The following is a 26778-nucleotide window of genomic DNA, read 5'->3' on the forward strand; positions in this document are numbered from 1 at the left end:
CACTTTGTAAAGACAGACGACCGAGATGCAAACTTACAACAGTTATCTACTTTAAAAAAAATATTTAGACTGACAAAACGTTTTTTGGCTTATGTAAATGACAGACGTAAATAACAGGTATGCGTATTAAAAAAAAGAATTTTATCTAAATTAAAAATAACTACTAGATACCTACTACTAAAATAAAAATACCTACCTACTTTTTGTTATTAAAAATAACTGCTACTAGGATATGGAGTATTATGAAAATTCCAGTGATTTATACACTCATTTCAGTGCCTTAGATCATTTGGTTAACCCGCAAACCCAATATAAAGTCAGTGACTGGTTACCTACCCCCTTGCGGGTAAAAAACAATTTAATATTTATTTGCTCACCGTAAAACATAACTTAAATAACAGGAATGTACAAATGGCGCTCTTATCGCTACAAGCTCTTCCAGACAACCATTTGTAAAACCAATGTAAAAAAAATTACATATAATATCCAAATAACAAAACATTATTTTTACCCCACTGCCGAAGGAGGAGGGTAATGTTTTATACTATGTTAAAACATCTTCTTCCTTCTAGATGCGCTCGCGAGGCGGCGCGTCGTCCGCCCTGGGCGCCGAGCGGGCCGAGCGAGAGCGCGAGCGCGCGGCGCTGCTCCGCCACGCGCGCGACGAGGCCGAACGCTCGCTGCAGCTGGCTGCGGCTCTGTCAGCAAGGGACACGCAACTGAGGCATGCCAGGGAACAGCTTTTTGAGGTTAGAACTTTAGTAACCAAAAACGTTTTTAAGCTTATGTTAATTCAAACGAAAGTGACATGTACATAAAAAAGAAGTTAAAAAAAAACACATGTACCGACTACATTGAGTCGCGCGGCGCTGCTCCGCCACGCGCGCGACGAGACCGAGCGCTCGCTGCAGCAGGCTGCGGCTTTGAGTGCAAGGGACACGCAGCTGAGGCATGCCCGGGAGCAGCTGTTTGAGGTAGGCTGCCTATTGTTCATTGTTCTTAGTTTATAATTATTTTGGTGACCAATAAAGTCATATTCTATTCTATTCTGCCAAGTTTTAAAACAGCAAAAGCACAAAATAATTGTTATATGATGGCAGTCCGTATATACAATAAGCTTCCAGAAATTATTAAAGATTTACCGCTTAATCAATTTAAATATAGGTTAAAAAAATGGCTAGTCATGGAATGTTTTTATAGTACCAAAGAATATTTTGAATTTAAATGATTACTTAATACAATGGGAAATTTTGCAATGCACTAAATTTGTAATTTGAATTATTTTATTTTTTAATCATCAATATATGTAATAATTATTATCAGTATACAGATAATTTAATTTATTGTAATTTTATTGGGTCTAGAATTTTATTAGTTTCAATGTATTGTATTTTGCTAAATTTCATTAATCCATTTTTATTGGCCTAAATATTTGCATGCCTGTAAGGTGAAATGTGCTGAACTGATTATAAAATGTAACATCATATGTATGAACCACATTTGACGCAAATAAATGTCTTTGTCTTTGTCTTTATTGTAGTATGTGTGTGTAAAAATCATGGCTAAATTGGATTTCATCTGTATTTTTCTAACACCGTGCACCGTTCTAAAACCTAAGCTTTTTTTGTTGGCTTGCTAACACTTACATTATATTAGCTATACAGCTTAAACTTTAAAGAAAGCCCGCTTCGGTAAAACAGTAATCGTCCTTAATTCAGACTAATTTACAGCAATTAATATAACAAATTTGAGTCATAATCATAACTGACCAATAACTCACAGTTATTACTTACATAAGCTTATCTTGTCCGCAATATACGTCCAATAGCGACATAAGAACATAATTAAGTAAAGCTCTTTATGAAAATGTCATCCGGGATAATACGCTTATTACATCGCTCGTCCGTGGACTAAACGTCTTTCCGTCAAATTACGTCGAATGTCTGATTGCGCCCTTTGAAGATTAAAGAGCAGGAACCTTTTCTGGACCTCTCTTCTATTTTTACCTGCGCTCAAGCCACTTGACTAAAATAAGTTTTCTCGAGTGGAAAAAGTGTAGTATTGCGTAGGCTGGTAGGTAGGTACTGTTTAACCTTTAAGCATACACTTCATAAACCGGGTATGGTAATAATCCCTCAAAATTGACTGTAGAAGGATCCGATTAGCCCAACAGTGGTGGTAGGGGCTTACCCGATGAAAGGATGAGAAAATAAATTGGCTTTAAAGTAAGAAACCCGTTTACAAAGGTTTTAGTGTCCGCGTAACTTGCTTTATCTTGGAAATGGGAGTGTTCCCTTCTCCGTTGTTTGAACAAAGACTGAAAGAACAATTCTTTGAACGGATCGAGGTACGATCGGAGCATTTTGCTCGGCTCTAAATGAACGTGTTTGGACAAGGGTTGTTATGTATTGTGATGGATGGCGCGAGTTGGGCAGGGGCGATCCATCATGGCGGCGTATTGTTCATTATCATACCGTAACTACCCGCCGGCACCGCCCGGTAAAACTTCACAGAGAAATTAAAACAAATTTTCTTCAGGCTGGTAGCGATTGTGAGATTGCTTTATAATTTTATATGAAATGAAATGAAAACTTGCATTGTTTCTGAATGAAGTTGGCAGTGTAACTTTTTAAATAGTTTATAAAAATATTTTTATTCGGTAACGTAAAGTTATTTGATAATCGTGAATCTATTTTATTAAATAAAATAGATCGTAATAATATAATCACAAATCTAAGTAACATTACTAACGAGCTCAGAAAATACATCAAAAGTACCTAAAGCTAAGAATAACCTTGACTGTTAGCTCTGAATAATTCAGTATTCACAAGTCTCGCGAGCGTGGGCACAGTTGCGAATACGATTAATTGCTTTCCCTTTGTGTCTCTGTACCTCAAATCATAAGCAAAATATGTAGGTAGATATTCTATTTTCGCAGAAATAATCCCGTAAGATACGTATGTAACGTGACTTTCACGGCAGACTAGATCGAAACTTTTAACTACACGCAACATAGACTTTTATGTTTTTTTAAATTATCAATTTGTCTTTATACCTATCTGCCGATTACCTATCCATGCTAATTACGTGAGTGGATTTTCCATAAAACATAACGATATACCCACAATTTTTACCACGTAGGTAGGTAGACTCTCATCACTTCAGCAGCTGTCTTTACCTGTCGCAGCATGATAGCAGGGATTTTCCCTTAAACTCCACAATAAATTAAAAAATGATAGCCACATACTAGGCTCACAGACACTTAAGCACCGTCCTGTCTTTATACTTTAGTCATCTATTTATATTCTGATTCCCTCCCTCCCAAATCATACGAGTCAACATGTATTTTATTTCTCATGTACCAGGCTCGCAGACAGTTGCAAGCGGCTGGTTGCCTGTCGGAAGGGGAGAGCGTGGCATCGCTCGGGCTCGGCCCGCCCATGATGCTGGGCCCGTCCGGCCTGATCGGCGACCGCGGCAGCTGCAGTGCTGACAGCGGTGTCAGAGGTGTGTAGATATACTCGTATCTGAATAAAATATTTGATTTTGAATTGAATTTGTTCAAGAGTTGTAAGTAGTTTGAAAAAGTGGTTCAGTGTGAATCCTTGAGTCACACAGTCTGTTTTTCAAAAGCCTGATAACTATTATCAATATTTATAAGCTGAGAAAGTTAAGCAATTCTGACCCAACCCACGACATGGAAAAGTCGTTTTCAACTCATTTGTGGTGCAGACGACCATTTCAGCACATTATCAGCGCCGATCTTAAGATCTTAATGTTTAGATTTCGAGACTATAGGTAACCTACCCAAAGACCATATTTATACCCTATAATATATTATAACAAGTATATTATCCACCAGTGACGGGCAGCAGCGACGGTGGCGCCACGTCGGTGTGCGGCGGCAACCTGTCGGACTCCACGGCGGAGGGCGCGCCGCCCAACCTCGACCCCTACGACACTGACGCCGTGTCACTCGTATCCTCCGCGCATCACATCTACCAGTGTGAGTGTACTTTATAGTAGAAAAGTGATCGGGGCAGATATATGTTTAAAGACAAAAACGTGTTCTCGCGTCTTGAATGTTCAATGTGTATTGTTTGTGGTGTGTGACTAGGGAAAAGTGTTCTAGATGTTCCTACTTCCATAAACGCACAATGTCTTAATATACTCAGTTAATTAACATAATATAATATCGCACTTAAGCTACTTAAATTTTGCATAATGAAATAGAAATATTGATAAAAGATCTTGAGGAAATTTGTACTAATAAGCCTAAATAAACAGAAATTTTCAATTATTTTCACGAACATAAAATCTCTGCAAAGAAAGAATGGTGTAATTAAAAAATAACTCGACAATTTGTTTAATCTTCTACGGAAATGTAACAAGCAAATATTGTTCCACATTTCATGTTTTTAATAAAGCCTGTGGCTTAATATTCCAGTGCAGGAATCTGGGCTCATCCGATTGTAGTGGCCTCTCCTCTAAATGTACTAAATAATTCCTGTGCAGGGCGGGCGGGGGCCACTACTCCTTTATTGTTTTGCCCCAGGAATTTTCTTTGCCTCTGCCAAGTTATTATTCTGTGCCTCTGCCCACTCCGATATTACATTTACGTCGTCAAACTATAATATTAGAAATACGTTCAACAAATAATAACTCAGTATTACTTTCATTACAAGCTAGCTACGAGTAGGTACGTATGAAATGATAAAACTACAAAGCATTAGAAATTATGTACAAACCATAAGGAAACTACAAACCATTTTAGTATTACTAACGTATACTTTTCATAATTCAAAGTGAATTTCTTTTAGGTACCTATTGCTAGGGCCAATCTCCGCATTGAACGGGGTTAGTTCCACATGGGTGTAAAATGGAATCCTCCCAGTGCATTCCGCACGTAGCATGCACATTCTGGCCCCACCTTTGTGTTGTAGCGTAGACTTAGTACCGTCTGTTTAAAATACTACGTACAAGTCGCCCGTATAGTGTGAAATGTGAATTAACATTGTCTAGACGAGACATTCGTTAGTAACTTAGTAACAGAAATATACATAATGTGTACTCACGTTAACAGAGAAATAATTTCGCATCCACTTTTATATGGTTTTTCTGCTAGTATAATATGTTATGCCTATGTATACGAGTAATACAGGCTGCGTTTAATACCATATTTAGACAACAATTTCACAATAGAAACACATTAAATTTTCCATAAGCAGACGTCCGCAGGATCAATAGTGATTTGAACAATCCGCGCACCCTAATAGATTTCAGTCTGGCAAGTTTAAATCGCTTTTCAACTGTGATTTAAGCGTTTAATATAACAGATAAGTGCGAGGATGAATGTCGAATGCGACAGGCCTCCACTGGCAGCGAAATGGTTAATGGTTATAACGTAAAAGCAAATTTTATTACGACGCCGATAGACGGAACGATTAAAGTTTAATGGCGCCCACTAAAAGCATACTCCTCCCTCCCTTTTATACCTACACGAAATTAATTCTCATATCATCCCACCCTCACCGCAAAATGACCGAAAAAATCTATGAAACCCCGTAATGGTTTTATTCTGTTTGCTTTTACTAATGTGAAAGAGTATGCTCCAGGCGCTATGACTGATCACGAACAAAGCTAATTTAATTTTCCTTTCGGAGGAAATACTTTGTACGGCTGAAAACCCTATCTGCCGTATCTGCCTACTGAATTATTAGGGAGTTTCTTGTACCGGAGGTTATCAAAGAGCTTTTCAACTTAAAAAACCGCTTACGAACAAAACCGTTTTATGGCTGGGGTTTCGGTATTTAGTGACGGAACTGGGTCGTTTCAGTCGAACTGCGCACGTGATGACGACTTCAGATAAGTCGGCCATGTTAATTCGTCACGTAGATATGAGGTTGTTATATAAAGTTTTCAGCTTTGTTTTGTTACGTGCTGAATAGGTAATAACTTTGGTGTCTGTTTATTACGTTGTATCTGTCCGTACGTGTGACGACATGACGTTTACTTTTTTTGGGAAGTTGATTTTATGTAGATTTTGATGTCCAGCTATGCTCCGCTGCCGCTGGTACACCGTTATCGTTAGAACAATGAAAAATGCATGTAAATTTAGTGCGGTGGGAGATGTGCCGCTCTATATACTTCCCCAACACCATGTACATATATATTCGTTTACTTTTCACTACTGAAAAGGTGAGAAAAGCAACCCACATCTCACTAAAAAGCTCCACCAAACATATATGGAATATTCACATCAAACCTTATTACTGAAATGTTATTCTGTCCAAACTTACTAAAACTTAACCTATAATTAAGTAATACGACCGAATGGCGTAATGGTTAGTGACCCTGACTACTGAGCCGAAGGTCCCGGGTTCGATTCCCGGTCTTGGGTGTTGATATTTATATTTAGTATCTATCTATCTATGTATTTGTGTAGATATATCAGCTGTCCGACACCCATAACACAGGTTCTGCCTAGCTTGGGGTCGGATGGCCGTGTGTGAGATGTCCCCATATATTTATTTATTTATTTAATAGCTAAACTGGTTAATCTGATCAACAGTGAACACGCCCCGCGACTGCAGCCCGACTCTGTCGCCGCACAACAGCGGCTCTCCCTTCAGCCGCTCCATCGACGCCGGCGCGCTCTCCAGGTACCCCTTTATACAGGATGTTGCAAAAAGGTGTAGTTGCTCACTTTGCATAAAAATTCAGCGAATAATTTTCTACGTCGGTACATAAATGGTGAGGAATAAAAATAGATGATCGTATTTCCAATAGAATGGTATACAATACAGGCTGTTTCAAAAGTGGTAGGTATACTAAGCTGAAACGGGTTGACTCAGAGGGTTATCCTGAATAAATGTTGCTCTACGACTTTAGGAAAATCACGAAAAAAATAGTAAAAAAGCACGTACGTGACCAACCACGTTTTTTCACGAATTTACAAACTAAAGTTGTTCAGAATGATCCCCTGAGACACCCCCTTTCGGCTTAGTTTACCACGTTTGAAACAGCCTGTATTGTATACCATTCTATTGGAAATACGATCATCTATTTTTATTCCGCAGCATTCATGTACCGGCGTAGAAAATTATTCGCTGAATTTGTATGCGAAGTGAAAAACTAAACTACAGTTTCCGACAGGCGTGCCCGTGCAATACGACGCGTGTTTTAAAATTCCTTGTGTATCAGTTATTTAACAAGCAAAGGCAAAAAAGCAACAAAGACCGCTGACTATGTAATATGACTATTGACTAGATGCATGTTTTTCCCGCTTTGCGTTTGAGCCGTTTTAATGCTGGAAAATATCCGGATCGGGCTTATAGCTACGCTACATTTTTATCTAAAAAACCGCGATTTTCAACACCCTGTAGTACCTACAGGTGACAGCCGGAGTGTTGTTTTCCTGTTGCCACTACACGGGTTCATTATCGAGGTAGATAAACGTCACTAGATTCGCCATAAATACGGCGATATAATTGATAGAACGGGCATTAAACGAGTTTGTTGACGTCGATAATGAAACACTCCGGCTTACATCTAACTCTATCACGGGCGCTGAGATTTAAATAAACACTTTCTCCCCTAGGTCAGTGGAGCAGCTATCCAGCCCTGGCGAGTGCGAGTCGCCCCTGGCGGTGGGGCTGCGGGCGCGGCCGGGCAGCAAGGGGGCGCGCGGCCGCGGCTCCGCCTGGGGCTCCATCTCGCGAGTGTTCGCCCGCAGCCGACACCGCACCAAGAGCGGGAGTGCGGCGATTAGTGGACATGAGAGCGGTATGTGCTAGGGGGGGTCACTTTATGTGATGAAAAATTAAGTTTCTGAGTGCTGCTGCGCCAGCCATGACTGTCTATCTCTTTGTAATAAACGTGCCGATTGCACGACAGCACCGTTTTTCGGTTACGGTTCAGCACTCGTTCGTTCGTTTTTCGCTAGTGTAGAGTACCCTCCTGTTCCAAAGTCCGAAGCTCGAAGAACATTTCGTCCACAAACTATATGAATGTAGGTAGGTACAGAATGGGCTAATCGTTCGTGAGGCGAAATATTCTGGTGGTGTGTTATCATAGGTTACAATATATGCTACCATTACAAGCCCGGTGTGTTCTATGGATGAGCTTAATGATGTATTTAGACTATGCTTTTGGTAAATATTACTCGGGTAGTTCAGCAGCATGGACAGCTTGTGTTTATGTGCTGGAGGTTTTAGGTGACCAAGTTCTTGTCAATGAGACAAAAAATCTATGTATTTATGAACAAGTAATTCACATTTTGGATACGTTTACTAATAAGTATAATGTGTTGGCGAGAGCCTTCAGAGTTCTGTTATCGTCTAGCAGATATGGAAGTTGCAAAACGTAAAAGTCGTACATTTCAACTCTCGGTTTACGTGTAGTTTTCAGTATAATTCATAACTTTTGCTAATTTGGAAAGTTATCTGAAAGCTGAAAGCAGAATGAACTTTAGCGTATTGTCATTGCAAGAAGTTAGTTACGCGAGTGTCTAGCTAGAATAATTAATATAATTTTGTGTTTCATAGAAAACAGGATACTACAGGCAGACAATTGAAAGGCTTCTACGCAGCCGTCCTACGGATGAGAGGCTTTAGAGGACTAAAACAATACGCTCTACCGTGGCTCTACCTATACAAATATTCAATAGAGGGTCTTTCATGAATAGACTTAGCGACCGTTGTCAGTGCTGACAGATTAACACAGAAATCGGCTTTCGGTAATAAAAAACTTTTATATTACAAAACTTTTTTTTATTGCTTTTCATCTTCCAAATTCGTACAATCCTTTTAGAAACCTTTTACAAAACCTAAAGAGAATGGAGTGCGTACTTAGAGACCTTTCAGGAATTTATTTCAGTCACGAAATAAAAGTACCTTGTGTATGTAACGTAATGGAATTACTTTATTAGCATAACATATTGCCAGAACCTACCTAATATTCAAGTATTTCAGGAACATACATTTTCAAACAAAAAATTGTTTAGGTTATTCATGACAAAAGAAAATAAGTAAACGGGTATTGTAACAATACGTACAACGTAGGTAGCAAAGGTTATAAAATATTTTACGTAGCCAGGTCAAAACCAAAAGGTCACTTAAAACCACATAACAACATCACCTCTCCTTTAACAACCCTTTTTAGGGTTCCGTAGCCAAAATGGCAAAAACGGAACCCTTATAGTTTCGTCATGTCCGTCTGTCCGTCTGTCCGTCTGTCACAGCCGATTTACTCGGAAACTATAAGTACTACAGTGATGAAATTTGATGGGAATATGTGTTGTATGAACCGCTACAAAAATATGACACTAAATAGTAAAAAAAAGAATTGGGGGTGGGGCCCCCCATACATGTAACTGAGGGATGAAATTTTTTTTTCGATGTACATACCCGTGTGGGGTATCAATGGAAAGGTCTTTTAAAATGATATAAAGTTTTCTAAAAAACATTTTTCTTAAAGTGAACGGTTTTTGAGATATCAGCTCTCAAAGTCGTAAAAAGTATGTCCCCCCCCCTCTATTTTTATAACTACGGGGTATAAAATTCTAAAAAAAATAGAGGTGATGCATGCTAATTAACTCTTTCAACGATTTTTGGTTTGATCAAAGTATCTCTTATAGTTTTTGAGATAGGTTGATTTAACTGTAATATTATATTTGCTGCTACGGAACCCTTTGTGCGCGAGCCCGACTCGCACTTGGCCGGTTTTTTTTTTGTATAATTTCTCTTCTCCCAGGTAGTCTGGAAGAAATTACTCTTAGTAATAAGGCCGCCAATTGTACCGTCTATGTTGCATTTCCTTGTGTAATTTCAGTTTGTGTGCAATAAAGAATTATCTATCTATCTATATCGCTTTTGCTTAACTCCAAAGTTGACCCATCCCCCATATTCCAGAGCCAGTATATGCGAGCGCCACAGGCCCGGGGGTGCCGCGCGCGTGGTCCCCTCTGGGCAGCGAGGCGGCGCTACGTGAGGCCATCTCTCTGCCGCTAGCCCGGTGGCGAGCCCCCGCCATCATCGCCTGGCTCGAACTCGCACTAGGCATGCCGCAGTACGCCGCCGCCGTCGCCGATAATGTTAAAAGCGGGAAGGTGAGATTTGTTTGTGTCGTGGGGTTGGAAAAAGGTTGTTTGAAGTTGCAGAGTAATAGATCAGTAAAAAGTATTGATGATGTGAATTTTATTGTATTTTCATGTTTCTTCTGTTAAATATAATATATACTTTATTTTTTTCCATTAAAACATTCATGACCAGATTTACTGAAGATATATGAAAATAAATGAACTGTAAACTATAAGGAAATTCTTGTAGGTTCCTAATACCATTTTATTGGCACGAGAAACATGGAAATTATCATTTTCGAATACTGGGCCAGACAAAGGCAACGTACAAATAACTCCTTTTTTCAACAACCACTCATTATTCATAGAACGCCGGTTTTATTAGATTTGTATGGAAATCGGCGCGAATAAATCCCTTGATAAATTCATCGTAACCCTTGTTTATTCCAAACACGTTGATCTCTGATTTGGCTGTACACATTTGCGAGTCCTTATTAATATTTTATGGGGATACAAATCAATAGATACCTACTTCAAAAATTTTACAAAGGTGTTAATTAATTAAGTACTCAGAATTAGGATCATATTACTATTAATTATTGGAGATGACTCATGTCCGTATTTGACCTCGTAGAGACCATTTCTGAACATGAAAAATAGATAAGTACAGAAACCATAAATTTTCCATCTATATCCATAAATCCACCCATTCACTAGGGGTAAGAGCGCCATTCATTATAATAATTATGCCACAATGTTCTTCCTACTCTTACATAATACAAGGAACATACCTATCTAGTTATCTACCTACCAATCCATCCACACCCACACCCACGTAGCGACTCGCACGACGCGATAGAGGCGTCAAGTATTGTGTTCTATTTGGTTCTAGATCCGTGCTTTGAATGGGCAGGTCCTGCTAGAACTGACGGATGCAGACCTGGAGGTAGGCCTCGGCGTGACGCAGCCGATGCACCGGAAGAAGCTCCGACTGGCCATAGAGGAGCGGAGGAGGCCAGACTTAGTCAGGAACCCCAGCATCGGACAGCTGACACACGCGTGGGTAGCGGCTGAATGGCTCCCGGATTTGGGGCTTTCGCAGGTTTGTTGCAAAGTTAGCTAGCTTGGTATTTCGAATTTAATTTCCTCAAGGAGAGTCAGTGTGTGCTGGTTAGAAATTAGAATCGGCCCCCATTAGAGGAGCTTTTAAGAGCTAATGCAGAACGTGATGATGGGCTATATGTGTTTAATGATTTTTAATAATACAGGGTGAATTGGGTATGTTAAACAGTTATGATTTATTTTATCATAGTTGTTGACTTATTTTATAATAATACAATAACAGTAAGTCTAATTTAGTTCTGGATTCGAGCCAACATTCACCCTAGTTCGTAGCCTGATTAATACTTGAGCCATTGAACAACGCTCGGGCGTAGTTTGAGCCAATAAGAACCTCAATTGATTAGAATTGTTTAATATAGCTTGTAATAAAGTTAAAATATAGTACGACTAAACCCATACGTTATTGTTACTTGGTAGGCTCTCTGGCTTAGTATTTATGTAGGAAATCTTTTTTTTATGTATTATCTTTATGTATTCATGGTTGGTGTCCACAGTAATTATTTTAACTTATATAACGAAACACTGTCTGTGTGTGGCGTTAATCAGCGCTTACACCGAGCGACTTAGAGTAGACTCATCAAGACTCAAATCTAGCCGTATTTTTCGAGGTTTTATAGTCACCCGTGTATAAAGCTTCTTACAAACAGCACATCATTTCGTTCCCAAAACTATTTTTATTTTTAACCTGTAACCTGTCACCAGTACGCAGAATCATTCCTGGGTAACCTGGTGGACGCGCGCATGCTGGACACGATCAGCAAGAAGGAGCTGGAGAAGTACCTCGGCGTCACCAGGAAGTTCCACCAGGCGTCCATCGTGCACGGCATCCATCTGCTGCGCATCATGAAGTATGATCGACAGGTCAGTTGTGTTGTTCTAAAACAGGCGATTGAACTTTGCATATCAATTGTGTTGTGTATAACGTGGCGGCTCAATTCGTGTGTATTGTTTCATTTTTCTGCATTTTGTGTAAGATCTAACATCCAATTTCTTAGATCTTAAAAAGCACCGCAGAGTCGGCTCTATGTATCAGCTAAATAGCTAACAAATACCGCCTGTAAATAACCGAGTGATATTTATGCTGAAACCGCAATCGCTACAAAATATACGTTATTGCAAACGTCACATTAATATTGAACTGTCATTTCATTCGATATTTGTAAGGAATATGAATATGCAATGTCAACTGTAGTCTTAACAAAAGCCGCTTTTAAAATTACACGCAACAATAGAGACATTTTCAGAACAGCGTGTTTTTTTGTTTATCAAGTCTGCGACAGTGAAATTATTCCTGTGACAGGTGAAAAAATAAACAAACGAGGGAATAGGGAGGCTGCCGTACAATGAATAAATAATTCAGAAATTTTGTTGCTCTTATAATGATCGCTCGTTAATCATTCACGTTCCTTTTAGCTTATTTTTTTGTTCAGTTGAATTAATGCATTAGTTTTCCCTCTTAGGAAAGTGGTTGATAATCAATAATCGTTCTGGTAAAGTTAATGTTTTTCGCAAACATTTATTTATGCTATAGGTGCTGTGGACTAGAGTCTGTATGATGCTTCATACAGACTCTAGTCCACAGTTTGCTCTAGTTGATTATGTCATCAGCACTAGTCATTACGTCCACTTGCTGGGGCTCGGGTCTCCTCCAAATGAAAGAAACGCTTTAGGCCTAGTCCACCTAGCTGGCCTAGTAAGTGCGGGTTGGTGGATTATGCCATGCTATGAGTATATTTTGTATTCATTGTTTCAGGCTTTGGCGGTGAGACGGCATCAATGCGAGAATGTGGACGCGGACCCGCTGGTGTGGACCAACCAGAGGTTTATACGGTGGGCGCACAACATCGACTTAGGAGAATTCGCTGACAACCTGAAAGGTAAACCCTGCTGTTATAGATACATTGTGATAATTGGTGATGTTATAATTATAAGTTTACCCCTTTATTCATAAAAAAGTTAGTGGACGCTTTAGCTATTGAACTTTTCTTTCATACTCTGACAGAGAACAATTTGTTCTTTGATAGAGAGGGACAAAACAGTTCAATAGCTAAAGCGTCCACTAACTTTTTTTATGAATAAGGTGGTAAGTCTACAGAAAACAAGCTACCCTTGAACCCATAGTTAGTGACATCTTGGTTGAAAAGGTTCTGTTGATAGCTATGTTCCAAATAACAATTGCATTTTCAAGTCCACAATAACTTTGCTTTACTTTCAAATATGATGGTTTTACACGACATACCCATAGCACTCCATATTAAGGTGCTATGCAGATGGCGTGTAAATAATATTTGCTAATGTGTCGGTGGTGGTTCGGTAGCAGTATCTAACCAAACTCTCCGTAACAAGGCGAATAAACAATTTCTTTCTTTCTCTCTAACAGACAGCGGCGTCCACGGCGGGCTCGTGGTCCTGGAGCCGTCGTTCACGGGCGAGACCATGGCCACGGCGCTCGGCATCCCGCCCTCCAAGAGCATCATACGACGCCATCTTGTCGCAGAGTTCGATGCCCTCGTCATACCCGCCAGGTGAGCTTGAGCTGGCAGCGGTGATGACACGGGTGTGGTGTTTGTTGGTGTTGTAGTTACTAGTTTATGGAGAGTTGAAGGTGTATTAAACTGGAAATACTGCAAATGATTTGAAAAGTAAATCTTGAAGTTATAAGATCTCAGGTATTGAAAAGTGGTGCCCGCAATATTGTTATGTTGACTCACCATCGAAACAAACACCACATCCACTAGCTTAAGAACATTGAAATGTTTAAGTAAAATACTTACAAAGTAAAGTATCTAAACCCATATCCATGCATTTCTACAGCAAGCACTCTCAAAGACAGTACAATTTGTTCCGAACTGCATATTCCTAGTACTGGAGCCGCCCCCGCGGCGCTGCCACTGCATGCGTCACGACACGCCGACGACTGCTTGTAGTTTATTATAATGTGAGGTGCAATCCTGCAGGTATACGATATTTTGCCAGGTGGAAGAACTGCAGGTGGAGGCTGCCCGAGCATCCATGTTGTCCACAAAGCAAAGATAAACCCAACAAACCAAAAAAACTCTCCTTCAAAAAATAAGTGCTTCGACGCCCAAACTAGAATCTCGAACTGTATCTATGTAAAATTCCCCTGTATTAAAATATTTGTAAATTTGCTATTTTTACACAAAATATATTTTGCGAGGTCTCTCTTCGATATCTTCCGTCGTATCGTCTCGTTCTCTGCACTCTGTGATGGACTGTCGGCGAGCGCGAAGACTGATGATAACTTATTGTAGGTTGTGGTGGTTCATTAAACTCGAGTGAAACGTGAAAGTCCAAGCCATCGGTTCAAGTGATTCTGTTATTGTTTACCCCTTCGCCTCCGTCAATGTTAGATAAGTGTTCTACTATGTAACTACCTATAGGAGCCCGGTTTACAATTCGTAGTTTAGAATTAACACGTAAATGTTTACTCAGAATCCATCGATCAGGTTGAACTTATTGTATACTAACAATTTATTGATTGGAAAGCATTTAATGCTTTGTATTGTAATAAGGGTAAATAACCCAATCAATTTATTTGATAATAACATTTAAAGAACTTGTTTAAAATCATAGCATTCAATGAATATCTTTAGGTGTAATACCAGAACCATTCACATAGCTTTAGAATTTTAATATAAACAATAATAGCAATTATGATATTTGTAAGATAAAATATGTTTTCGACTTGTATACATTCCTACTGTAAAGTTGGCAAATATTAGATTCAGTTGTAACGATATCAATTGACATATAAATGTGAATAAACTCTGAGATAAAAGTATGAAATTGAAGAAGAGCGAGTCAGTTTATTTCGTAACCAAAGCCCTAACACGACGCCATTGCTCGGACACTGGAACGGTAAACATCAGTTACTCGTACTCGTGAATGCTGTCATCATCCTCATTAGCCGCACCTGGTCATGATCAGTCTGTCCACTTTCTTCTCTCACAATACATACTTTAGTTTTAACATCATTTTCAATTCGCATTTCGTGCTTTTCTACTTTTTTTCCAAGTTTCACTTGATGGTTCCTTTGTTTCGCTAATTAGAGGGAAAAGTACTGTGAGGTCAAAGCTCTTGAGTAGCTAATTCAGAATTCCAAAGCGCTTCAATCAGTACTTTTCTTTGGAATCTACAAAATTATACATCTGAATTGTTTTATTCAATTTATGTTGTCGTTATCACATCTAATCGTAGCATGACACATTATTTCTAGCGAAGTGCATCATGCTTTTGATGTTTTATGCAAAATGTTTATTATCTGTATATAACCCACTGTTCATTATCTTATTTTAAATTTCAGACAGTCCAATTATCCTCTGTTCTTAAAGAATACAGTGGATATTCTATAATAACTGCCTCAAACTTTATTATCTGAGGTCGATAAATACATAAAAACTAAAAGAAACTGCATGTCAGCTTTCTATGTTAGATAAAGATATCAATTAAATTATATGAAAGTGTAATTAACTAATCACTGTGCAAATTTGAGAAATTATATAAAAAAACTATACAAAAATGCTGCTTTCGCTTTTTTATGAAATTCTTCAGTGTTGTCTCAAATTTGTACTCGTATATCAACTGTGGAATAACCCTATTCATCTGTAACAAACCTTGCAGGAACATGTTCGGACACCAGATCAGGATGCTCGGGAGACCGTTCTCCAGGTCGGTGGCCACGGGCCTGCCCGGGATAGACCTGAGCGGGGACTCCCGCAGACACAGCTTGCGAGTAAGTTATAGATCAACTAAGCAGCCTGAAAAGCATCTGAAAACACTGAATAGTAAATACTGGTTATTTGAACATAATCCTAACTAATATTATAAATGCGAACGTAACTGTGTCTGTCTGTTACTCTTTCACGCCAAAACTACTGAACGGATATGAATGAAATTTGGTACAGATATGGTCTAGACCTTGAGAAAAAACATAGGCTACTTTTTATCCCGGAATTCCCACAGGAAAACTTTTTAACGCAAAGCGAAGCTCGCGGGAACAGCTAGTATATACCTAATAAAATGGTTCAAATACTTACTACGAGTATAGTAGATCCGTTTCCAAAAAATAATTTCAAAACCATACCTACTTTTCTGTAGTAGTTTTTTAAAATTCTTATACCATACTGCTAAGATTAAGGTTTTTTTGGAATAGCAAATGAAACATCTATAATACTTGATGACAAAAAAAATATCCACATTCACCTCAAGATTGGAGAGCGCGGCTCCATGCCCTAAATCACACCTAATAACAACTGCCCTCCATCCACAGGGCTCCATATCGCGCGCGCTCGGCGTCCTGAAGCCGAAGCACGACCGCCCCTCCCCCTCCAGCTCCAGCGAGAGTTCCTCGGTCCTCAGCCTCAGCGGGCCCTACCAGATGTCCTACTCACCCCCCATAGGGATGCGCACTCTGTCCCAGCTCAGCATGGCCTACGCGCCGCCCCCGACGCTCCAGGAGTATGAGCCGATCTACACGCCGTTGAGTCTTTACTCGCAGTCCAGTGTGTCTACGCGGGACAGTCTGCAGCGGCTCAATGAGGCCAAGGCGGATAATGTCAGCATCACGCCCAGGTATGTGATTTGATGATAGAATGAAGTTCAAGGTTAGGTAGATTGACTAAAATCAGAATATAAGGGGCTGTCTTCTCAGGCGATTAAAAACGACGAGTTGACTCGTCACTCGGCGCTAATATCGCCGTGTGAAGACACCTTCTATGAGAGTATAATTATCGTCGGTGGACAGGAAAATGATAGACGATATTATCGTTGCGATATTTATAAGTCTACTCCAGATCTCAGTCACTGTAAGCAGTGATTATTCTTACTCGGTAATACCTTCTGGAAAGCCACTATAAGTATATGAACCTACAATTTTTTTATTTACCCCACAGAACATACGGTCACAGGGCGGACCACGCACACAGGGTGAGCTCCCCACTGCCGGCCAAGTCTGCCGACGACTCGGTGGTGAAGCAGCGCCGCCACCGCCGCGTCAAGAGTATCGGAGACATCAACGCCTGCACCAAGGGATCTGTGTAGTCTGACGTAGACCAAATAGTCCTACCAACAACCACTCGCCTTTCGAGTCGACTGTTAGAATTCTTCGTAATATGATAACTATTATTATTGCGTTATGACGCATCAAAAATAAGCGTTAAAGGCGGGTAGTTGAGAATGATGATTCTCCAAACAGGCATTGTATCCCGGACATAACCTAATAAGAACAAATTTAGTAAAATAAAAGTTATAACATTGTTGAAGTTATACATGGATGTTGAAGAGTTCTTATCGGCTGATCGCTCAATCTTCATGCATATCAACTGAGCTTAACTTAGCTGAGGCATGGAAATTAATACCTCTAAGACTCGATTTTATTGAGTTAGTTAGAGAGAGGTCTTATAACATCACTTTAATTTTTTAATTAACTAAAAATGAGTAAGCACAACTTTTTTATTATATGAAAGATTACAGGTATAACCACAAGCTGCCATAATTCTCATAATGCATAATAATTGGCTCTCAACACAACTAGTAAAGTTATACCTACTTATTTATTAGCAATATTATGTACAAATGTACATTGAAAAAAGGTACATATTTGCCATATGAAGATATATTTGCACGCCGACACCCTATCATGACATGAATATAAATGTTTCTTATACGTATTTATATTTATTATGAAAGTACCACTTATAATATTTTGCGTAAAGCTGGTATCCTATGCTGGACCAAAATTTTCAGTAAATAATTATCGGCAGGAGCCTTAGAATTAATTGAATTTTATAAGCTCTCTGGGAAAGTAACATGATAAAATATTAAATTATTAAAGATCGAACGTCTTGGTGACGATGGCGCCATAAAAATAAAAATGGGATCTAAAAATATGTAAAATGTTATGATACGAGAATTATACTTTTGTAAAAATGCGATTTAATTCAAATTATGAGAGGGGCTTAGTTTAAAATTGTAGTTCGTAATAGAATAATTTTTGAATCAGTGTACCTATTTTAATTAAAATAAAACTAATCAAAGATAAGTGAATGCTCAAATACAAAGATGCATATCCAAAAACTCGTAGAATCATCATCATAGTATAAGGAATTTATGATGTGATTGTTTTTAGCACCAAAGAAACATCCGTTATTTTGTCAAAACTGACTGATTTGATATGATATTATCAATAATAATTATATCATTAGTCTAAATTAGGAATTCTGAGTGAGATACCTATTCATAAGGTCTTCCGAGAACAACATGAACAGCATTGGATATATTTTTAAAGAAAACACAATATCACATTTTTAAATAGTACCTACCTAGGTAATTGTCATCTGTTACTACTTTATCGTCTATGTATGCAAGTAGCAATAGGTCGTTTCCTAAAATTGTGTCATCCTCATTTTACTTCCACTACTGTACCTAGCAAAGAGATTTTTAATTATTATAATAATACTAAGTAAGACCTTTGCTAAAATACCTGATGATGTGGGATTTATATGTATATGTATGTATAGTAACAAAATGTAACATACCTACAATAATGAACAATGTTTACTGTCCCAAATGAATATCAATTTAAATAGCTACAAAAAACATAATGTACCTACTCTATGTGGTAATTGTGGTACACTCGACTTCACGTTGTTCTATGTATTTCTAGAACATCTGGGCTTATGAGACCATTTTAGTAGATAGTTTGTATTTTTTATTAGTTTTAATATGCGTAATACCTGTGGACTAAAAATCAATTGATCATGACATTACACTCGATATCAGGTTATTAATTAATGATAGTAGGTTTATATGAATTAGTTACAGTTTTATACAAATATTCAATGTTGTGATTAATATTAATGATGAGTATAATTTTTACCACTATTTCACTGTGTCTAGTTGTCTACCTACGAGTATGTGTATCCTTTCACTGTGATATTATTCACGCATTTTTAAACGATGAGCTTCGAGTTTATAATAACAGTATAAGGTTCAATAACGATAATTATGTGAGACTCTTTATTTATTTGCGTTTTCAGTAATGTACGTTCATTATTTTTGTTGTTGATTTTATTATATATATGTTATTAATTATCATTGTTTTACCCCATATTCGTATTTATAACTTACAAAGAACTTGACAGACACAAATCGAAATTCGTTCGTGTGTGTTCACGTCTACTTACAAATCTCCGAAAAACCGTATGTACCTATGTAACTTGTATGAATATGGGGGTTTATGTTTTGTGATATTTTGTGTTACCAGTACTATTGCTAGTTAGTTTTATAATGAAATCTCGTGAAATAAACAAACTATTTTAAAATCAAAACATCTTTTACTTTATCATTGTAGTGTGTATTTTGTTAACACAGAGTTGGGAGGTGATATGTTGCAGCCAGATTTTAATAATAATAGGGCCCATAATTGCTGTGGTGGTGTAAAGGATAACATCTCGTCCTCTCATTCGTTAGGCCGTGGTTTCAAATCCAGCCGTAGGTACATATTCTATTCTGTTCTATTCAGAGAGGGGGACGAAGCACCGTACGTGGCTCTCTCGAGTGGAACCTTTGTACATATCCCCTTAAATTCAGCTCAGCCAGCCTAGCTCCCGAGTAAACTGGAGCAGCAAGCCTGCGTGTTGCAGTAGCTGAGGTAGGCCCTCTGTTAGTCCAAGTATAGTTAATCTTGTCTCTGTTGTAGATGGACAAGCTAACAGAATATGTTCAATAGCCACGCGTACATAATAATATCATTGACATTGAATTCACGTTTAATTATTTACTAACAAGGTAAGTAACAGGACGAATATTAGTAGAAGATAATTAACTCGTGTAGAATTTCTAGTTAGAAACCGTCTCAACATGTTAGACTAGATAAAATAAAATAAAAAAACGGGTTCCGCTCATCTGGCATAATCTTTATTGACCAAAACTCATTTCGCATAACTCGTATGGTCTAAACTTTTTTGGCCGAACCATCACTTTGCCAAGACTTATGTGGCATAAGGCTCGTTTCGTCTAAAACTCTTTAGGCACAATCTTTAAACACCTAAGTTTTGTTTGCTCAAATTTATGTTCGTCTATACCTATGTATAATCTTGTTTCTCCTAATGTTATCTTAATAAATAATATATTAAGTATGTAGTAAATGTACAAATTGTGGTATTTTTTCCTACATCCCGAAAATCACGATATTGTATGATCAAAAAATCGAAAGTTAACGAACAATATAATTATTACAAACCCCATGAGATCGAAACCTAAAAATAGGTGCGACGACGAGCAAAGCGAGGAAGAGCGTGTTAGGTGCACATGTTCATCAAAACCAAAGCGGAGCGCAGCGAAGCGGAGCGGAGCGTTTTCCAAATAGCGGAAACAATACAAGGCACCAGTTTGCGCTATGAAGGGAGACGTTCCGTCAAAGTTAAAGCCAAATGAATATTATTACTTTGTATAAACCTATGCCATAGCATTATTAGGCTATTCAAGATTTGGCCATACCATTATTAGGCTAAACAATGTTATGCGAAATAACTTTTTACTAAACGAGATTTATGCCATACGATTTTTGGCGTAACGAGACTTTGATCAAACGTTACTATGCAATACGAGATTAGGCAAAAAAATCTTATGACAAAAAAGGTAGAAAAAAAAAGACATGACGGGAAAAAACTGATTTATTGAGCCCGCAAAAAAAAGCGCAAGGGTGAAAAAAATACACAGCGGCAGTCACACTTTCACCCGGCTGCATTCCACCTCAGCGATTGCAATTATTATACCTGGAAAAAGTCAACATCATATACTATGAACGTTGGTATAAAAGTTAATACTACTTAGGTATACATATAAATATTCTATCGTGTTGAATTTACTTAGCTATGTTGTACCTCTAGCTATCAGATATTTAAAAAAAAAACCTATAGCCTGGAAGAAAAGGCCATGCGACGCTATCGTTGACTTTATGTGTTTTGCAATGAGAATGACTTGAGAAAGGCAAGTTAAGCGGAACTTAAATGCTGTACTTACACTTTCGTCATTGTTTTGCAGATATACTCAGGTCAGGACGGTCGCTTTTGCACATTTGAAGCTTTGTAACTTCTGAAGCGAGGAAGAAACTTTTTCAAACCATCAATGTTCCTGAAAATATACGTTTTTGTTTAAAAATAATTATTATTTTGTAGCAATGTATGAACCGAATGACCGCGCCATTATAATATCATAATATTTTAAAGGCAAACCTATATTAATATAGGGACAGATACTAGTATTGCAATTATGAATATGAATTTTAAATCCAAACTTCATAGAGGCTTTGACGCAGGTACCTTTCAAGATCTAGGGTGGTTGACTCCGGTAGGTACACATTCCACCAGTCTTTCTGCTCAGGGGGCGGTGCTTTGGGAACTAATTCGCTTTGCTTTTCAGACTTTTCTGAAAAATTATAAATATTTATTTATAATATCCTCACGACTTTAATCCCCGAAGGGGTAGTTAGAAGTGATTCGCAAGCGAACCACCCGATTTTTGCTGTACATTTGTACAATGTTAGGGTACAGTACACAACCCTCACGATGTTTTCCTTCAACGTAAGTATGCGAAGGTAATTGTACTTAAATAATTTATTTCTAAAGGATTCATTGGTACATGGCAGGATTCGAACGAGAGCCGAGACCATATCCGTTGCACCACCAGTTTTATCTCTGCACATGTAATGCCTATAGGTACACTTATCTGAATAAAGTTAAAATCTGAATAAAGTTAAATACCCTGTATATCCTACCTTCATTTTCAAAATCCTCTGATAAAGAAGGTATCTTAGATTCTTCATTTAATCCAATGGCCCAAGGGAACGGTGTGTCTGTAGCATTATCCTGCATCGGCCGCGGGGGGGCGCTGGTGTCCACACTGTACCAGACTGGGGGACTCACTGAGGGGTACCAGGGAGCCCTGGGGTCACCCTCGCCTGGCTGGGGGCTCTGCATGGCTGGATACAGACCAGGGGCTGCTACAACAGTGCTATTTCCTCCCCCTGCTGACCTTCTTCGCCCAAGTGGATTGTAAGGTAGAAGGTTTAAAGGTAGAAGGTTTAAGAGGTAACTCGGGGCCTCGAGTAAGAAGAACTTAGGTATCTCCCATAACATGAACCTTGGCATTGACCACATGAGGTTCCAGATGTTCCGTATTAGTCCTGCGCCGGGTATTCCGACCGTTTCTTTTCGGTTCGGAAAAAGTCCGTGGTATTGTCGGTATGGTTCTGAAATGTAGGTATATGGATGTAATTAGTTACTTACAATGCAACTAAAATAGATATTTAAGTAATCATTGGTGAGCGTAAATATGACAGAAATTTATAAGATTTTGCTGATAGCCTCTCCTAAGAAGAGTCATCTACCCAACTAGCGAAGTTTATTATCTGATAATGATGACAATATATTTTTTTAAACTTATATGACCCTGCTAGCACGGGGTGCAAGGCGTGACCAAAGTTCTCCGTTGAGCTCACTCTGGAGGCCGCGCGATGTGAGTGAGCGCGATGCAAAAGTTTTGTCTTGCGCCCCGTGCTAGCCCTCTTGGTACCTGTCCATTGCGCGATTTCCTTCTGCGCGTAGTGGTAACCGACCGAGATGCCGTAGATGCACATCGACATCATCGCGAAGAGCAGGCAGATCGAGCACATGGCACACGAGAACCACGTGAACACCCTGCATGATACACGGGACAAATTGGCATTAAGTAAGTAACTGCGTTAAGGTAAGCGTCTACCTATAATCTTAGTATCGTACCTATCGGCACAAACAGTTTAAGAGAAATGTATGGAGAAACGGCGTCGCGTCTTTTGAAACTATACAAGGCTAGTACGCAGAGTTTGGGACTGCTCGCGTATAGTTTCCAATTAAAGTGGCGCCATGATTTTATTATCTGGATACTATACAGTCCTAGCTCAATATGGGTACGTTCTGGCTTTGTATACTTTCAGAAGACGCAACGGCGTCGGCAATGCGGATGAAGAGGACGCACTTCTGTGGATTTTAATACAAATAATACTGAATGCCATGCGTCCGTTGCGTACGATGGCGAAAGGTGGAGGCTTATCATTACTGTTCATTATGGGCACAACACCTTTTGACTCACTGAGATATGCCAAGAATTATAGAATTAGGTATAGCGCTATTTGGGAGAGGCCTATGTCCAGTTGTGAACGATTGCTGCTGGTTACTTTTTACTTGCTACATGTATAAAATATTGTACCTTTCGAGCATAAATGATAGCGCACACAATGTGGAATGTATGAGCCCCATTTTGATTTCTTTATAAAAAACGTCTGAAAATTAATAATACGACAAATTAATCAAGAAGAGCAAGCCGTGAACCAAATAACTGTACCTTGAATACTTTTCTACTTACTGTAAAGGTGTATAATAACAAAAATATAAAAGTTAGTAAAAGTAAATATATATTTGTAAACATAGAGAAAAGAACACTACGTTTTAAGAGATGGGAGTACAAGGGAAAAAAAAAAGAAATACTTGTATTACACGCGTACTCACACAAGGTACCAACAAAACAAAAATTATGACGTACAAAACTGCCAACATAGCCCCGCTGAAATAGTGATGTGCTTCTTATGGATATTTTTTATCGATACCTAGTAAAAAAAAAAAGTGCGAGTGTATGTATTACTTTAATTTCAGTTTTTACACAATAGGATTTCAGTGTTACACAATGACACCAACGTTAAGTCTCGGTTCAACGTTATGTTATGTTCCTATTTGAACACAAAAATATAATCCATAAAATAAACTCGAGATTTTCCGTTGACGTAAGTGCTATGATATAATGTTGAAATAAAATAAAAGTGGAAAAATATAATTATATTTATTTATTATAAAATAAAGTGTCTGCAGTAAGTCCCTCACATGGAATTGTTTTTTTTTTTCAATTGTTTTCTTAAAATGTTGTGGTAGAAAATGATTGCCACAAATTCGTTTAAGTTGATGTAGCTTTTCAATAGGCACATAAACCAGATCCTCCTTACCGGTCATCTTAACCCACTGTTTACATCTGCAAACAACATTTTTATAATTATTATTAAACAATTAAATATTATTTAAGTAGGTATAATAAAAGTCACTGGTAATTTTTGTATGGAGATCCAAATTAGATTTTCGCTAATTTCCAAAACTAGTAGACAAAAGTTGTTCTGATTGATGAGCTGTGCGTACTAATGATAAATAAAAATATCGATATCGATAAAAAAAAACATTCATGCACTATTGTTGGTTGTGCTGACCCTCCAGTTATTTTATTAGACTTTAACTTTTTTATACATATAAATAATCTAAATCCTATGCTTTAGCCTTTAATTGTAGCATACCTTTCCTCATCCAGTGGAAATTTGGCCATGAAAATTCTCTTTTGGCCATCTATACGACCGGCTAGCGGCTCTTAAACCACATATTTCACAAGTTTTATAAAACATAATTATTATCAATAATATCAAGCAACACTAATAGTTAGGTACCTCCACACAAACACTGCACTTATCCACAGTAATAATAATATATAAATAACCAATAAGTAGGTATTATATATTAAATAACTGTTAAATCTTAATTTATTTATGATTTAAAATTATTTTTCAAACTAAACGATTGACTGACTGACACTGACAGATGACAAAAGCCAAAAATGTCTATGATAGCGTAAAAAGTACTCTGTGAGCGGTGCTCGCCATTATTTTTCGTACGCGTTCCATACTTATTTTTTTCCAGACTGTCTTTCGCCAGACTGTTTGTAAACAAATAGGTATTTAAAAAGTTATAATTTCAGTGATTGCCTAAAATAATTTGTATTCTGTGTACCTATGACAATGAATTTTTCCTCCATATAAACTTACGTATTCTGAGTTTTCTGAGCCTAACTATAATGTGGCAAGTTACTTGGCGACCCTCCTTGCGGGGTGAAAGAAGTGGCGGGGGCGAGGTAGCACGACATGCTACACACGTCCCCTCCGCGTCTTTCACCCCGCAAGGAGGGTCGCCAAGCAACTTGCCAATCTATATATCTGAGCATAATATATGCTTTATAAAGCAAACTTTGTGTAAAACATACAGTAGGTACAGTTGTACTTGTAAAGTGTATTACGTATTACTTTTTGATTAGAAATGACTGAGATACCTTCGTAAAATCTAGCATTTTCCCCATTTTTGTGTCTTCAGCGAAAATCCAGCCGATAAATGTCGAGAAACTTCAGCTAAATCGTTCTGCCAAGAAGAAAATATGCAAAAATATTCAAGGAAGGTCGGAAATGAAGTTGATTGTGTGAAACTTGTATAGGCGGCGCCATATTGTATTCTAGTAAATATGTTATATTATGCCCACGCCAAACATTTCCTACCTCATGTAATTTCGCATAAGACATCCAGATGAAAATACTATATATTTTCAGCCCACGCCACTTTCATAGGTACAGGGTAGTAGGTATTGTAATTTAGGGCTACAAAACTTTTCATGAATGGAAAGAAATTTTAATTCAATCTGTTTCCTAAATCGGTAAAGTTTTACCATATTACCACAGTACATTAACACTTGCACATAGGGCGGCCACCATAGAAACAGTAATAACGGTGGCCATAGACGAACGCTTCAGATTGACTTAAAATGTCTAGTCTTAGGTACATATGAGGAAACCCACTGATTTACCTTTGTCGTGATAACTATCGCCATTGAATTAATAAAACTTCTACATGTGCCAACTAAAAACAATGTTATCATAGAGACCAAATCTGGCACTCAACCACTCAACTGTGTTTGAGCAACACGTTTCAGCGAAAAAGCTATGCGCTGGCTACGTCGCAAACAGTCAATTTCATCAGCTATATTAAATTAAAATATTATTCTGCTTATACATACAATAATTAAGTATATTTATATGACGGCAATATTGGACTACGATAATAGCCTTAATTCCGCCATATTCATGGTAGGAACATTCCCTTTGAGACTAAAAAGACTAGGATATACTTACTGAATTTCATCTTCTTCATCACATAACATTTCAACAAAATATTAAAACCGTAAGCAACACATATTGTTAGGCAACGCAGCATACGTAGACTATCGCGTTTATAAACCACATTACAGCAAGTAATTTATTCATCTAAAGTCAAGCGAGAGTAGTGTGCTCGTGGGAGCCTCGCCGCTCCGTCACGCGTGCAGACTTGCATTACCGGTTTATCGTTCCCACACATCCTGCAGCATCGACAGGATAATCCCCTATTACACCTCCATACTAGTCTTCCCCCCCACTGCGTGTCTCTTTCACCCAGAACGCGCCAGACAAGGACGCAGTATTACATGTTTGTTTAAAGGATTCGTTTGCACGTGAATCGAGGTAGTTTTGTATAGCGGCCGCTGGGAACGAAGTTAGTCGGCTGCGAGTGTGTCACGGAGCCTCGGCGGCATCCTGTGCAGACATCTCGCCAACTGCATCTACCTACATTGTAGCAACTAGCAACAGACCGCCATGGAACTTCTCCCGCTATCTCCACCGGCAAACG

General features: G+C 38.4%; 2 protein-coding genes across 3 annotated transcripts in view; one reads left to right on the forward strand and one right to left on the reverse strand.

The window, feature by feature from the left end:
- The window catches only part of LOC105392069 (kazrin), a 36013-nt gene extending 18753 nt beyond the window's left edge, over positions 1-17260 (forward strand). Inside the window, exons 5-17 of the mRNA XM_048622548.1 lie at positions 573-749; positions 3366-3507; positions 3863-4006; positions 6572-6662; positions 7601-7785; positions 9912-10108; positions 10971-11180; positions 11903-12061; positions 12954-13077; positions 13581-13725; positions 15842-15953; positions 16491-16792; positions 17113-17260. Coding sequence (XP_048478505.1) covers positions 573-749; positions 3366-3507; positions 3863-4006; positions 6572-6662; positions 7601-7785; positions 9912-10108; positions 10971-11180; positions 11903-12061; positions 12954-13077; positions 13581-13725; positions 15842-15953; positions 16491-16792; positions 17113-17260 — 2136 coding nt within the window. The remainder of the gene's footprint in view (positions 1-572; positions 750-3365; positions 3508-3862; positions 4007-6571; positions 6663-7600; positions 7786-9911; positions 10109-10970; positions 11181-11902; positions 12062-12953; positions 13078-13580; positions 13726-15841; positions 15954-16490; positions 16793-17112) is intronic.
- A 3617-nt stretch (positions 17261-20877) lies between these two features.
- Positions 20878-26395, reverse strand: LOC105392063. Of its 2 annotated transcripts, XM_048622817.1 has the most exons (7): positions 23624-23678; positions 23468-23540; positions 22796-22920; positions 21999-22472; positions 21544-21649; positions 21245-21355; positions 20878-20997 (listed from the first exon to the last, which is right to left on the reverse strand). In XM_048622817.1, the coding sequence occupies exons 2-6, from the start codon at positions 23515-23517 to the stop codon at positions 21277-21279; spliced, it is 834 nt and encodes a 277-aa protein (XP_048478774.1). In that variant the 5' UTR covers positions 23518-23540; positions 23624-23678; the 3' UTR covers positions 20878-20997; positions 21245-21276. The 2 variants fall into 2 exon arrangements, with proteins under 2 accessions (XP_048478774.1, XP_048478775.1); XM_048622818.1 differs by lacking the exons at positions 23468-23540; positions 23624-23678 and adding an exon at positions 26247-26395.
- Positions 26396-26778: the final 383 nt, after the last annotated feature.

This window comes from Plutella xylostella, chromosome 8 (assembly GCF_932276165.1).
Source record: "Plutella xylostella chromosome 8, ilPluXylo3.1, whole genome shotgun sequence".
Taxonomy (NCBI): Eukaryota; Metazoa; Arthropoda; class Insecta; order Lepidoptera; family Plutellidae; genus Plutella; species Plutella xylostella.